This window comes from Cinclus cinclus, chromosome 19 (assembly GCF_963662255.1).
Source record: "Cinclus cinclus chromosome 19, bCinCin1.1, whole genome shotgun sequence".
NCBI lineage: Eukaryota > Metazoa > Chordata > Aves > Passeriformes > Cinclidae > Cinclus > Cinclus cinclus.
The window spans coordinates 1,662,439-1,677,766 of NC_085064.1; the positions used below are offsets into that span (position 1 = coordinate 1,662,439).

The 15,328-nt window shown below is 41.8% G+C and overlaps 1 protein-coding gene across 7 annotated transcripts in view; it reads left to right on the forward strand.

Moving 5' to 3' along the window:
• The window catches only part of STRBP (spermatid perinuclear RNA binding protein), a 51,548-nt gene extending 40,139 nt beyond the window's left edge, over window positions 1–11,409 (forward strand). For 3 of the 7 annotated variants that reach the window (XM_062505629.1, XM_062505634.1, XM_062505630.1), the window contains exons 15-19: window positions 463–597; window positions 1,134–1,274; window positions 1,816–1,939; window positions 3,852–3,896; window positions 6,388–6,836. In XM_062505629.1, the coding sequence (XP_062361613.1) occupies window positions 463–597; window positions 1,134–1,274; window positions 1,816–1,939; window positions 3,852–3,896; window positions 6,388–6,464 (522 nt within the window). In that variant the 3' untranslated portion in view covers window positions 6,465–6,836. Of the gene's footprint in view, window positions 1–462; window positions 598–1,133; window positions 1,275–1,815; window positions 1,940–3,851; window positions 6,837–7,735; window positions 9,983–10,321 lie in introns of those variants that run through there. The other 4 variants (XM_062505628.1, XM_062505627.1, XM_062505633.1 and 1 more) reach the window with 3 other exon arrangements.
• Window positions 11,410–15,328: the final 3,919 nt, after the last annotated feature.

Genomic DNA, 15,328 nt, shown 5'->3' on the forward strand with positions numbered 1-15,328 from the left:
GCTTTACCTTGCTTTCCAAAGAGTTACAGACATTTCTACTGAAACATGTGACTCGGGGCATGAGATTTCTTCAGTCTAGCTTGGTAGTGCCAGGTAGTGCCATAATTAGATGGAACAGCAAGGATGTGTGCAAGGCTGGGAAGGCCAGTGTCTCCTTTTGGTGTGAAAGCCTTCTACTTCAAGGAACTGGACACCATGGCCCCACCTTCAGATCTGGATTCTCTCAGGGTTGCAATTCCGAGTGCAGCTAGTGTCATGTTTAGTTTGTGCAGGCACCAGACCAGCCAAAAGGACAGCAGCCCTCACCAACAGAAATAAATGGGTGTGACTTCTGTGACACCATTGTTTGTCCTCCTGCCCTTCTTCAGAGCCTTGCCCTTTGCTGTGCCACCGCCACAGGTGTGCAGAGGTTTGGCTGCCTTTTGAAGAAAGGCTCTGAAGTAACCCTGCATGTCTCTCTAGGTAAGAACTCAGGGTCCCATACTCACAGCAAGTGGCAAAAACCCGGTGATGGAGCTCAATGAGAAGAGAAGAGGTCTGAAGTATGAGCTCATCTCCGAGACAGGGGGAAGCCATGACAAGCGCTTTGTGATGGAGGTGAGTGGAGCGAGGTGCAGCTGCTGAGGGGTTAACAATGGTGTAGCAATCACTTGCTGCTGCAGCTCACATTTTGTCTGTTCTGCCTTTTGCAATGCACATCTGTGGTAGTGATTTCTCAGGTTATGTATCTCATTGCTGTTGTGATGACTGAGCTGGGGAAAGGAATAGCCTTTCTACTTTAGGAAAATACAGTGAGAATTAAAACTGGACTCCTTGGGAATTCCTTGGAAAGCCCCAAACTTCATGACAAGGAATACTACAGGATATGGGCTAAATCCAACAGATATGCTGGTCCTCTTTGAGTTGTACTTGTAGTTCCCAGATTCCCAGTATCTGTGACACACTGGTTCCCAGGATCACCTTAGTATCCTCCTGCAGTTTCAAATCTAGAATCAATAAAAATTTGTCCCATAAAACACTAAGGATGTTTTTTTCCTCCTTAAGTTCCTTATGGGTGGCTCATCAGCTGAGTGGGTGCAGCGTGGTGTTCCTGTGGATTAATACTAGGCATAAACTTATGTCTTAATTTTCAGGTAGAAGTAGATGGGCAGAAGTTCAGAGGTGCAGGCCCAAACAAGAAAGTAGCAAAAGCAAGTGCTGCACTAGCAGCACTTGAAAAACTGTTTTCTGGGCCTAATGCAGCAAATAACAAGAAAAAGAAGATTCTTCCTCAGGTAAGAACTGCCACTTGCTTTTTGGACCATTATCCCATCTCTGGGTTGGTTTTTGATACAGAAGGCAGCATTCTAGTAAAGTGAGGTTAGCACAGGCTGGTGTTGCTGTGAGCTGGTTGTCTGGGGTTGAAATCCTAGCCCTGCTGCAGTTTTGTGGGTTCAGGAGGGTAAGGGAGATGTAAAACCAGTGCTGCAGGTCGAGGAAAGTTGTAAGGACGTGGGAGCAGAGAGAGGCTCAGAAGCCAGCAGTGTTCAATCATGTCCAAATCCGAGGTAAATAAGGCAGAGTCTGCGGGAAGGGACTGCCAGGGCTGGGCACAGGGAATGTGCTGGGCTCTGCAGGCAGTGACAGGGCCAGGGACTCACTGTGTCCCTGTCACTCACATCCCTTGGCACAGCACGCTCTGGTCTGTGCTCAGCCACCCTGGCACATCAGACATGTTTACAGAGCCCTCTCAAAGGGGGTGATTTAATGCAGGTGGCCTTGTATTCCAGCAAGACTTTCACTCTCTGAACTGCTATTTTTTGTCACTCTGGGCAGACTAAAGGGGTTGTCAATACAGCTGTTTCTGCAGCAGTCCAGGCTGTTCGAGGCAGAGGACGAGGTGCTTTAACACGAGGGGCATTTGTTGGGGCAGCTGCTGCTACTGGATACATAACACCAGGTAAGGCACCACACTTGTAGCAGATAGTTGAGTATTTGTCTGCTGGGGTGTTCTTTTTCATGTGTGTTATTCACCTGTGCAAGGGATTTCTTTAAACATCTGAGATGGAGCAGAAGGCTTCTTGGAGGTTTAAATAAATCAGAGAGCTGGAAAGCTGGCAGAGTGTATCCTTTATGAATGTAGAGCTCAAAGCTCTCCTCTCAGAGCACACAGTTATGGGCATAATGGCTTTCCTGGCTTTATTATTTTATGATTTGTCTTCATAGTTCACTGCCATGGCACAATTCCCAAAACTCTTTTCCTACCTAAGAACCTTCTGGATCATGTGCTGGTTAGCATTAGGAGAGCCTTTTCCAAGAATCCTCTGTGAACATGGAGTCAGCAGGCTCAAAAAAAAAAGCCCTCTACATGAATTCTGAGCTCCCAAAACCCCTCTACATGAATTCCACCTGGAAGCATCTAGTAGTAGCTTCTGTGGTGGCCAGAAATAAAATAATTCCTTTCCATACTCTGGCTGATGGGAAGTCATCATACACACTGCATTGTTCTGATTAGCAGAAACTAACAGAAAGCTTCTGAAATCCAAGGGCTTCTTGGTTCCCATTTCACATTTTCACAAGAAAATGTTCATTAAATGGTCACTTTCTCCATCCTCAAATTACTTTTCAAAGTGTGTTTTCTTTGTGACTCTATAGCATGTCTGAGGTTTGCGGGTGACATGTGAAAGGAATCCAGACATTGTTTTCACTTGTTACAAGAACCACAGATTTTTAAGAATGGGATGCTGGAGATGCCTTAGTCAAAGCAAATCCAGTAGTAGCTTCCAAAAAATAACACTTCCAGTCCTCATGCTCAGGTTTTCAGATTACAGCATGAGCTCTAATTACACCCTCCAGCAGCTCACACGTGCTAATAGTGCAGCCCTGTTGTTTGGGAGCCTTCCTCCCTGGCACCACTGGCAGCATGTCATCTTCATTGTCCCTGTATGGTCATGTCATTTTAAATATTAAAACCCAGTAATTCATTTTTAATGGCTGTTAACATTGTTTTTGGAACTGTCTGTCTGCCTGAGGAGCCATTTAAGAGACACTTTAATCTGCCAGGGGCATGCTTCTTGCCAGTGTGGAATTATTCCAGAAATAAGTTTAATTTCCCAGTTGCTGTAGTTAAGCTTTTATTTGCCTTGGCCTTCGCAGGTTATTTCTCTCCATCCCCTATTCTTCTCAGAAATCTCTTACTTTTTGGAGTGACACCAGCAGTCTCTCCAGAAAAAAAAACAAACAACAACTGTAAAGCCTTCATGAACTACTGACATGTAGAAACCATTGCTGGTGTTACCTGTGGTACTTTTTCTCTCAATTACTTCAGAATCACCCTCTGCTCTCTGGGGAAAAACTATCTGTTTGTGTGGAGGTGTTCGCATGCCTTCTGTGGAACTCTGTCTGTTAGAAATGGAAGAGAAAGCAGAATGCACAGGAGCTTTGCTGAGGGGGACGTGGCATCTGCCACAGGCATCCAGAGTTTTTAAAGGGAATATAGGAAAACGACTGTTCTCTGCATAGACTGCATCTGTGTTTTAAGAACATAAGCAAATGTGGCATGTCTGTGTCACACCAACTCCATGCTCTGACAGTGCAGACTTGAGGGATTTGGTGGAAAAGAAAATGCTGAGGAAATGAAATAGGGAATTTTAACTCCTTGATGCTGAGGCTTGAGAAGGTCCCTGGCAGCTTATTCTTCAGGCCACCCCATAGGAACATTTCAGTGCTTTCAGCAATACTTGTATGTATTGGTGTGAGTTTGGCTTTGCTGTGCTCCTGCTTGAGGCACAGGGTCCCTGCCCATGTGCAGGTGTGCAAACACTGACAGGCAGGGCAGGGAATGACCCCCTCCCTCCTCTGTTTCCCTGCAGGCTATGGAGCACCCTATGGATACAGCACAGCGGCACCAGCCTACGGTACGTACAGCCCTGTAATTAACATGTTTGAAATTATGCAGAAACTGTTGTGGCAGTCCAAATGTGGCAGTCTGAGGAGAAATTCAAAGAGATTTAAGCTCTTAAACCATGACAACACCACTTTTATGCCATAACCTTGTGGTTCTTTTTTGGTTGGAGTAGCTTTTTGCCTCTGCTTTGCCTGGTCTGTGGAAGGACTGCTTGTTCTAATTGCCTGTTCCCTTCATACTGGAACCCAGTCAAAGTAGTTCCCTTACTTTTTACAGCCAGTCTGTGCTCCATTCAAAGACTACCGAAGGGCCTATTTCAGCATCTCTGACCCAGATTTAGCTAAATGGCATTACAGTGGCATTGGTGAAATGTTTGTCCCCAAGTGTAAGTGACTTGTGGACAAAGCTCCCTTAATGCTGTCAACTCTTTGAAGTCTATGGGCAAATACCTCCACCACTGCTTGGGACACCAGGATGGGGTTGGGTAGTTGGTACTGGTAGCAATCAGTCTGTGAGGCAGCCAGGACACGGTCATTTGCCACAATGCTCTTCACTATGAAACATGTTCTATTAGGCTGGCAAAGCACTGGTTTCATGGAGATTGTTAAATGAGCTGATAACCAGAGAGCTGTATTGGAAGGGTTTTTCTTAACTCAGCTTCTCCCTCCCCACTGGCTTGTTTTACGCTGGACTAACAATGCATTCCTCTAACCGGCCCTTTTGGTTACTTTGAATGAGGTTTATGTGGCAATGGGAGCAGGGTACTTTGGAGTCAGTGATATGTCCTGGCACACACAGTGTGAGCCCACCAAGACAAGTCCCCCCAGCCTCTGCTGTGGCAAGGACCGGTGAGTCTGCTGCTCAAATCACCGCCATGTTTCAAGGCCTGGCATTTTTCATATGGGAAACTTCTGCTTTTTAGCATTTGTAATAAGTCATTCCTCCCAAATCTGTCTAACTTGGGCAATACCAACTCCCCTGGTATCATTATAAAAGTTAAAAATATTTTGAAATGTCAATTACCTGACTTTTCTAGAGGTATGAGCCTCCAGCAGGGCAAAAATGCTGCTGCTTTATGGGAAAAGTTTGCTTTGCCTGACTGGGACCAGCTGGTCCAGTTCTGTCCCGAGAGGGAGAATGGGCCCACGGGCTGTGCTCAGTGTGGAATTCTGCCCCCAGAACTGGAATAACCTCTCTGGTTTTACACCTGCTGACTGGCCCCGTGCTCTGACAGCAGGGCTGTCCCATGGAGTGTTGTCCTTTGTGGTGCACCACACAAGGAACAGCAACACGTTTTCTCAGAGAAAAATGAGAGGAAATTTAGTTTGGGGTATAGATTTTTTTTAAAACCCCTTGGTTCTTTTCAAGCATCAGTCTCAGAGTGCAACTAGGATTACTGGTATCTGCATGTCTGTGTTTTTACAAGCAGTGACATAGTGTAACATGAGGAATCCTTTCCCTGCTGAAGGCAGGAATACAACTGTTACCAAGTTTCCTTGCAGCTTTTCTTGCTTTTTTCATTCATTCCTCTGGGACTTTTTTTTCTTTGGTTTGTTTTTTTTTTTTCTCATTATACCTATTTTGAGAGCTGGATTTTAAGCACTTAGCTGTATATATGACATATCACTGACTTCAAAGCATTGTGTAATTGGATTGCCCCCATTTTTCACATAAAGAGTTTCTGTTCTTAATGTCTTATGATTGTGATGCAAAGTTCTGGGATAATGCTTTTTGGCTGTAAGGTAAACATGTCTCTTTGCCTTTGTAAGCTGTTGCATGTTGGGAAACTTCACTTTGATCATCTGGTGCTCTGGAATACCTGCTGTTGCTGCTTTGTGATTTCTAAATGGATACATAGGTTAAATACTAGAATTTAAATAGGCAAGATGAAAAAACCAAACAAACGTTTAATTGTGCAGAAGTTTGTGAGGCCACAAGAACTCTAAAATAATAATGAAATCAGGCAGATGTCAATCTTTCCAGATTTACTCCTTCAACACAGGAGAGGAAATGCAGAATAAGGAAGCAGATGCAGAATTTACTGTAGGTGCTTGATTTTTTGGCTGACCTACCTGGATGCTGACCAAAACTGCTGAACAGTTTCCCTGTGAGTTGTATTTTATGCACAGCAGTGCCTGTCTAGAATATCTGCAATTGCAACTGGCCTGTGAAATTACCTCAACATAGAACAAGCTAGTAGAGATTAATTAAGATTATGAAATAGAGCTTCAAGTCTAAATACACACTCTGCTTTTGAGACTATCACTTCCTTGAATTCTATCAAACACCAGGACAAAAATAAAGCAGACTTTAAGCTATAGCCATCTGTCTGAAATAGTGCAAAGTGGTGAAGTGTTACTGTTTATGGGACTCTGCACCCTGACATCACATTGACTGACTGATCTGGAAAAGGTTAATGAGAACACTACTGTAAAGCTCTTATCTGACTTTCTTGGCTTGCTGAACTTATTTGGAGTCCTCTCCCTTTCTTCTCTCTGTAGGTTTACCCAAGAGAATGGTTCTGTTACCAGTTATGAAATTCCCAACTTACCCCGTTCCCCACTACTCATTCTTTTAGCACATGGCAGAAGCTAATTCCTATTGATTGAACAACACAGTACAGTACAGAATGTTAGAAGAAAAAAAGCCTTTTTATCCTGTTTTCTTTGAACACATACTTGAGCAAGGTCATTTGTAAAGAAACATCTTTTTCCTACTTTTTGATTTTAACAAAATGCAAATTTAGTTCTCTAAAACTTGAAAAAAAAATGTTCTGTGAAATGTTACCTCATTTTCAAATAACTTATACCAGCCTTCTGTTATAGGGAAGAAGTAGAAGCTTAAATCTTAACGTTTTAAATGAAGTATCCGATTATGTAAAATTAAATTTGTGAAGGATGTATAGAATATAAAACACTGATCACAAATAAACTGTTTTGTTGTAACACAAGAGTACTGCCTGTTTCCTAATGCAGTCACACAGACTCAGTTAATGACCTGTATTTGCTGTAGGGTTATTAAATGCAGGGCATAGTTCTTTAAAAAAGAAAAAGAAAAATTTAAAAAAACCCCACACGATAGAAACTTTACAGTTAACATTTAACTTTGTAAATATTATGGTGTGTAATAAACTTAGTAAAATATGGGTTAAAATATTGTTTTATCTTATTTTTTATAGTTAAGCATCAGTACCTGAGTTTCCTTATAGATCAGCATACTGTAACTGTGATTTTAGACACAGTCTTAATTATCCAAGAAGACTTTTCACTCATACACAAAATGCTGAAAAACAGATGAAACAAAGGGAATTAGTCTGTCTCTGTATAAGGCTGCATTCTGTGAAACAAGTATTAAACAAGTATTAAAGGAAGTTCCCACAGAAAGATGCAATTCCAGGGATACACCTTACACCTGTATTGCCCAGAGAAAGGACAACAATAATGTTACAACCAGGTTCTTTAGAACTCAAAAACTACATATTTTCCTTTCTTTTCTGTTTTTACAAAAAAAAGAAAAAGAAAAAAAAATTCCACTTGTTCTTGTGGCCTTCTTCACTTTTAAGATTGTCTGCCCACCCTTGATTTTCCATCCACCATTTCTACAGAAAGCATTTTATTTGTCAATTGTATATTAAACCAAAGGTTCTCCTTTTCCCCCTTACATTTATAAGAATCTAAAGCAGCAACAAGGTCCCCATGAAAACTTGCTATTTAATTGTCCCAGTTCTTGTTGAGTGCTGCTGTGAAAAGTGACACACTTCAGCCATAGGCCAGTACTTTTTCAAGAGTCGGTGCTCAAACCCAGAGTCCTCTTTTTGATGAGGGTGTGTGCACCTGTCTGAAATTCCAGGAGAGGCCCCAGCTCCACGACTGGAGTCTCCATGGATTGTGGACTTCTGTGGGCTCTAACAAGGGATTCCAGTGGTCTTTATTAAGGTATCACCCCACAAATAAGCAGCATTGTTGGTTGCACTCTCTCCTCAGCCCTCGCCCGTTGCTTTTCCATAGGCTGGCTTTAGTTGCTGCTGTTCCAAAGATTTGCCTTTATCCCCTGTTCTCTAACAGACGCTGCTGAGGCAAGGGGAGCTGTATCTGTGTTCAGGGTGTTCTAAGAGCGGGTGCTTAAAGCAACGTAAAGTTCCTCCTCCCCACAGCCCCCTTAGAGGGAGAGAAATATCAGAAAAGCTGAATAAGGGGTGGCTTATAGAACAAGCTGCTTTCTCTGGGATTAACTGCAGCTGTTTTTCTTAAGCTAAGTATTTGTGCTTAGGAATGTGTTTACATTTCCACAGTTCTCTTCGGCCGTAGCTCTTGCTTCCGTTTGGTGTTGGTGGTACTTTAATAAAACGTGGAGGGTGAGCCTGGTGTCACCCAGGGAACACAGAGCAGGGGCCGGGGATGGAGCCAAATTGAGGTGCTCAGAAATCACTGACCTGTTTTGCTGGCCTATGGATGAAAGGAAGCCATCACGGAGCAGAAAAAGCATGGCTGATCAGAGCCCATTTTTGTTAATCAAATATTCATTAAAGGAATCTTTCCTCTGCACACATTTTTTTTACCCCCCCCCCCCCCCCCGTCTCTTTTGGAGTTCCCCTGATTGGCAACTGTTTGTAGTTTCCTTTTTTCTTTTTTTTTCTGAATCCCCAGTTTTGTAAAATTCCAAACAAAATATTCCTTGAACCAATTCTATACAATGAACATTTGTAAGCCAAAAACTTGTTCTTATTTCAAAGACAAGAAGGGCGCTATGCTCTTTTCCAACATGATGGCAGTCATTTCAGATGATTTATAGAAGTCATTTTTTATTTTTTGTCATTTGTTGGGAGTTACTAACCACATTGTAAACTTGCCCCCTTGCTGCATATTTTACATTTCTCTGCTTTACTGAAAATATGAATGAGCTGTCAGTTCTTTGTTTAGAAAGTGGTAACCTTGGAAGTATTAGATGTTTCAATACCTTCAAAGAATTCGAAGTGCCCATTTTACAATGAAAATTCCACTTGCAGCTGAAAGAGCAGAGAAATTTAAATGGAGCTTTAGCTTCAGCCAGTCTCAGAAATTAACGTGAGGTTTTTGCTTCTCTGCTCTTCTCCCACTGTAGGTGGTTTTTTCATTGACAGTCCCTATTGCCAGCCTCTCAGCATCGCACCTTTTATTATTCACTTGGGCCCTCAAGATTTCTTCTCTGACTTCTAGAACCATCAGGTTGTGTGGCTTCAAATGGCATTTTGTATATGTCTTAAAAGCAAGAAAAACATGGCTTGTTTTGAGGTTTCTCAACTTCAGACATGGAATCTGAGCTTTTTTTCCTTTTTTTTTTTAAAGTGTTTTTTTCACTTCTTGAACTTTACTCCATGAAAAGAAAAGCAATACTTAGTCCAAGCCACAGTCCTCTCTTTGGGTACATAGCAATAGATGTGTATATACTCCTGGTTATTTCTTTACACTAGAAGGGGAAGGACTGGTGTGTTGAGGGGGGAACCAAACACCAAACCAAGGCACAACCCGGGTCGAGTGCTGCTTCAAGCACTGAGATCTGCCTTTACTTTCACAATTGAAGTCCTTCAGAATTTTAGTATTTCACTGTATTTGCATGTTTCCTATAAAAGTTGCTACAGAGGTGTGCAATGGTCACTCCTGAAGCAGCAGTGCTTTGTACCATTGTGCATGTCAGCAGACATGAAATGTAGCAAAGTGGCAGAAGAAAAAAAGTAGAACATATTATTTTTTTTCCAAAATGTAACTGAAGTCTATATTCTCTCTCTCTCTTCTCCACATCATTGATATGAGGCACAAAAATGGTAGGCCTGAACTTGAAAATCAAGTAGATTGCTTTTGTGTCTCTTAAAATCATCACCAAATGATAGGAAAACAGTATTTGGGAAACATCCAGTTCAAAACCCTTTGCTGCTCTAAATTTACTGAGTTTTTTCCCCTCTTGAATATTTGTATGTTGATATTTTGAGATTGTCAATCAGCAATAACTGAAAGGTGAATGTTTTTTTAAATGGTATTGGAACATCTATATGTTGCAGCTTAAGACTTCTAAGCAGTTTTCAGCAGGTTAATTCCACTTTATTCTCATTCTCTCCGGACCTTCATAGCCATATGCACTTGTATAAAATAAGCAGAAATGTAGTGACTCTAAGCTGAGATCGTGATATAAAAGGTAAGAGATTTTATTTTCAGCTTAAAGAATATTTTTATTGCTTTTTTTCTAAAAATCTCATATACCTGTGACAATCTTGTATATGGCACATTTTTATTATGTCTTGTTAACTCAGTGTTTGAAGAGCTAATACATAGGTCTGAATACCAACTTTGTATTCTTAAGGCCAATTCAAATACTCCAGTTTCAGTTAAAAAAGAAAATATTAACTAACACTTAAGAAATTGTTTGGTTTTATCAACAGACTGTGATTTTTCTCCTGTGTAGCATAAAAAGCTGTGTTGATACTGCTGTGTCAGGCACTGCATTCCTTGCATCCCTGTGGACACGTTTGGGTAGGTACCAAAGCCAGGCCATGGCCTGCTCTGAATGCCACACCTTGGTTCTGGCTGTGTGCAATGGGTGACACAATAACCAGAGAAATTATTTCCCTGAATTATTAAAGCGAAACTCCAAATGATGAATGAACAAATTTGATGATACTGCAGTTAAAAAGGGCAGAGATCAAATTACATTAGGCCAAATTAATTCAGGAAGCAGCCAGGTTTGCTTCCCTCCTGTGAGTGCTGTGCAGGATGGGAGGGCAGACAGGCAGGGATTTATCTCTGTGTGAATCCTTTGCTTAGCCTTGGTTTCCTACAGCTGGAAATTAGGATACAGCCATCCATAAATAATTGTTTTTAGTTCTGTAGTAGCTGTTTTAACAATACTTTACTTAGATTAAAATGGGTTTGGATTATGACGTACTGGTGCACATGATATGTGTAGTTTTAAAGTACTATTTTTTTATTTGTCTTTTAAACCTTGTGTTATGCAAAGTTGCACAGTACAGTACTCCAGAAGTGCAGTACTTGCAGTACTTGAAGTTGCTGGAAACAACTCTTTTTATATAAAAATGGTTAAAAAATAAAAAAGCAAAAGGGAACAAGAAAAATGCTGATGTATTAGCATTTTAGGGTCTCAATTCAGAGATGAAAACATGAACAACCCCTGAGCAGTAACAGCTGACACTGGTGTCAAACAGAAAACCACTTGCTACAGAATACGTAGTAGTGCATCAAGCCCTAAGGTCTGCATCAGAACACTAACAGCAAATATAAAATATATTTGATTTTAATATTCAATCATCAAACTGACTAAGTAAGCGCATGTGTAAGTTATCCATTCCTCAGGACAGTTCTGGATGTAATTCATAGGCTGGTAAGAGGAAAAGAGCTGTTCAGTAGTGTCAACTTTGCTCCTGTGGGCAGGAACTTGCACCTGGAACTGAGGAGCTGTTCCAGGGCCTGGCCCTGGAAACACATAATCCTTCCATGACATCTGCAGGACAACTGATGAGCAATCAGAACGTCCTGCCTGTTCAGGGGGCAGGTTTCCATCTGCTGTTATCTTCAAGGTGCAAACTCAGGGCTGGATCTGCAGCTCACCTATAGTCCAGTTCCTTTTTGAGCCTGGCAGGCCCAGCAGTGCTGATCCTGGAGCAGCAGGCTGCTCTGCTCCTTCAGACAGGATATTATATGCATCAAGGTGCATAATAATGAACCTCTCCTGAATATTCCTCTCCTAAGCTTCACTGCTGTCAGCCTGACAAGCACTGTCCACTTCAAGGACTGATAATAAACATCTTGCTGACTCTCATTTGATCTGCTTCATTATGGACTGTGCTTGGCAGCTTAATCCATCTGTATTTCTTTCCAGCAGAATTGCTTTAACTGTGAATTTCTGTATTTTTCTGTCATCTCTCTTTTTAACTCTTAAAATCTAAGCTTTCCACTCTCCTGCTGTTTTTTTTTTTAATGATCTCAACTTCGTTGTATTTTTTTTCTAGATTTCTCTAATACCCTGCTGTTTTTAATGCAGTAAAGCATTGCAGTGTTTGTGTCTGAGATGGTCCCTTGCCTTCGCTGCCCCCTTTTTTGGTAGGAGAGAACCATTTTCTGGTATGTGAAACACACAGTGTACTTAAGACTCCTAAATCCTGGGTTCTGCAGGCACTTGGAATCAGAGATAAGACCCTAAGGTGGCACGATTGCCTGGGAACCCCTCTCATTGATCTGGAACTTAAGCAAAATAGCCCCATGTATGGAAGGGTCACAGAATAGGATCTGAAGTGCCTGATGTATTCACATTTGAGAGAGCAGCCAATTCTATCAGTAGGTTTTAGCCTAATATCAGGCCATTATCTGATGAGTAATTTGGGTAACATCTGTTTCATCAGTGTTTCAATAAGCACAGTTTTGCTAAGGCAGAACTAGAAACTCATTTCTTCTTGTAGGTTTCCTTTTAAAAGCCTCCTCACAGGACCTTGGTCTGAATTGCCTTTTCTGTGAGGTTGGAGGTCTGTGTTACAGCACTGAGCTTTGTCTTTCTGCACGTGCCCAAGAGCCAAACACATAAGTCTGGTTCTGTATGCTCTGTGCAGCTGTCCGTAGCGTTACCAATTCTGGAGTACCTTTTCAGTGGAGCAGAAATGGTATTTTACAGTTTGAATTTCTGGTTCATGGAAGAGAATTCTGAAAAAGTTCCTTTCAATTAGTACATTTATAAATAGCAGACCAGGGAAAGTCTGTGCTTATACACTACCCACCTTAACGCTAGTTTTAGCTAACCAGATGATCGTGTGTATTTTGGGAGATGGTGTCTGGCACTTAAAGGATTAAAAGCCAGAGATTTACAATGAAGAACTAACGTGTTTAATGTGTTCTCTATACTGGAAATGAATGGCATCATCATTGACTTTGGAATAGCACCCGTGAGCTTTTCAGGTCTGCTTCAGTCCTACTTTGCCAGCCACATGAGTTTCCTTCAGGCATGCTCTACCTAGAGAAGGGTTTAGAGTAACCAGGCTGGGTTGGAGGGCTTGGCTAGCTCAAAGCATGGTTTATGGTGCTTCCTGCCATCGTGTTCTCTCTCTGCCAGTGCTTGCTGTCTTCCTTAAGCACACATGCAGGAGCTGGAACACGGTGACCTTATTGCTGGGCGTTTCGCCAGTTGGATGGAGGGAGGCCAGCCTGTGCTCCTGAAGGGAATGTGGAACACGAGGCCTCGGTTGCCCAAGCAATTTCTGTTGGACACAGTGCACAATCCAACCCTCACAAAGGCATTTTACTGCCTGGCTAGGTGGTTCCTAATCTGTCTAATTTGCTGTCGTGTAGCCAGTGTGAGCTAATTAGATGATTCAGCAATTGTCATGGCTCCCCACTTAACGTGCTGTAAATGCTGCTGCCACAACTTTCACTGCTGTTAAATACCTTTGCTTCTGTGAATTCTGTCCTCCTGCCCTGCCTTTTCTGATCATCTTCTAGTATCCCAGTAAATAACTGATTCTCTCAAATTATGCAATTGTTACATGTAAGCATCTAGAATCTTAAAAACTTTTAATCAGACTGTGAAGCACTTCAGAGAAACTAGTTTTCCTACAAATATTTCAACTTATTCATGTGCCAGAGGACTATTTCTACTCATTAACAAAGATCAGAAAACTGCTCCAGTATCTCTCATCTCTGGAGACAAGGATTCTTTCTTTGAGAACACTTGCCTTCCGGTAGGAAATAAAGATTTAAAGAGTGTCTTAATAAAAGACTGTGCCCTCAAGCCCCTGAAAGAACTTAACTGGGGGAAAGTGCACAAATCTAAAATTATTTGAGGCTTTTTGCTTTCACTGAGCTATTGAGAAGAATTTCTCTGACAACAAGTTCCTCAGATTATTAGGATGTAGAAAATGCAGGAGGAGGGGCATGAAGATTTTTCAAGTGGTCTAAGAAAAATCTCTTGTGTTTGTTGGCTGTTTAGCTATGGGACATCATTGTCTTGTCACTTCTTTATCTCCAAGACAGTAATAAATGTGAGCAGCTTTAACATACCATCTCTGATCCAGTCCTGGCAATGTCCCTTGGAGAGTGCGCATGCCGCTCCCTGGTTTTTCTGCCACCAGCTCCCTGAAATAAAGTCCCTTGCTTCATTTGTAATTCTGCATCTGTACTTCTGAGCCAGTCTAGAGGAGGGATTCCTGAACATCTCTCCAGATCTGTATAAAGGACAACACAGTATTTCAGTCTTTACTCAGACATAATTACAAGTTTCCTTCTGCCTCTTGTGCTTCGTCTACTAAGATATGCTCACTCAGTATTAGAACTTCTTACCTTCAGCTAAATTCTAAGACAGATGCCTGTTACTTAATGAAAGGAAAACTATGTCCCAGCTTCACTGAGTTCCAAGCCACAAAGCAGCTCACAAAAAGAGCTCCTATTTCCAGTGGCTCTGGGAAACAGCACGGGAGCTCTGCTGCTGGGGATTCCTTTGGATACAGGACGAGATGTGTAAACATGAAATTCAGATTGTTGTTCTCAGTCATGGAGCTGACTAAGATCTCTCCTCTTCGGCATCAAAAGAATGAAAATGAGCTCTGTGCTGGGCACACCGAGGAGCTCTGTTAGGAATGGCTGTTGTGCCTCAAAAAACAGTAATTCAGCTCAAATGTTCAGCACACAGACCCTCCTGGGCTTCCTGCTGAACAATCCAGTGAAAAATGAGATATTTTATTGACTTGCTTAAAGCAGAGCCAAGAGACAGGGTAGCTGAATCTGCTGTCCTAGTACAGGAGACAGCTTGTCTAAGGGCTTGTTGGTTTAATTCCACTGGAAGTGGAAATTCTGCTGAAGTCATTTTAGAGCACTTCACCAGAGAAACCCAGCACTGAGGTCCTGTGCCTATGGACCACAGCAGCAGTTTCACGTGCACCTTCTTCTGAACATAAACCACTTAAGCTAGTGGTTAAGCTTTTGGCATTAGGAGAATTGTCATCACTAAACTGTTTTATTACTTAACCCCATAGTGATGTCTCCTTAGCTTTAATTGTGTCATCTGAATCCATACCTATTTATGTCCAGGTATTAGAGTGCTTGCTATTTCTGCTTATAGATATGGGATTCACTTGTTGGTTTGTAACTGATATGTGACATAATACAAAAGCACAAGTAGAACACATCTGTCTCTCTTCCCTCTGGAGTTTCCTAGGAGAAAGGGAGCTCTCCCTCCCAGACCCATCTGATGCTGCATAGGCAAGGCTTTACTGTGAGTGCTGTGAGTTAGGTAAGAGAAAAGTTCATCAGCCAGTAAAGTTTAAATTCAGTAAAGAGGATTTTTTCTCCAGATCCTGAGATGATTGCATGAACCATTCAGACCACATTGTTTACCTTGATGTTTTTGAGGAGCTCAATGTCCAAAAGTGGTATGGGGAGATGTGCAGTTCTAAAGCATATCTCTTATTTTGGA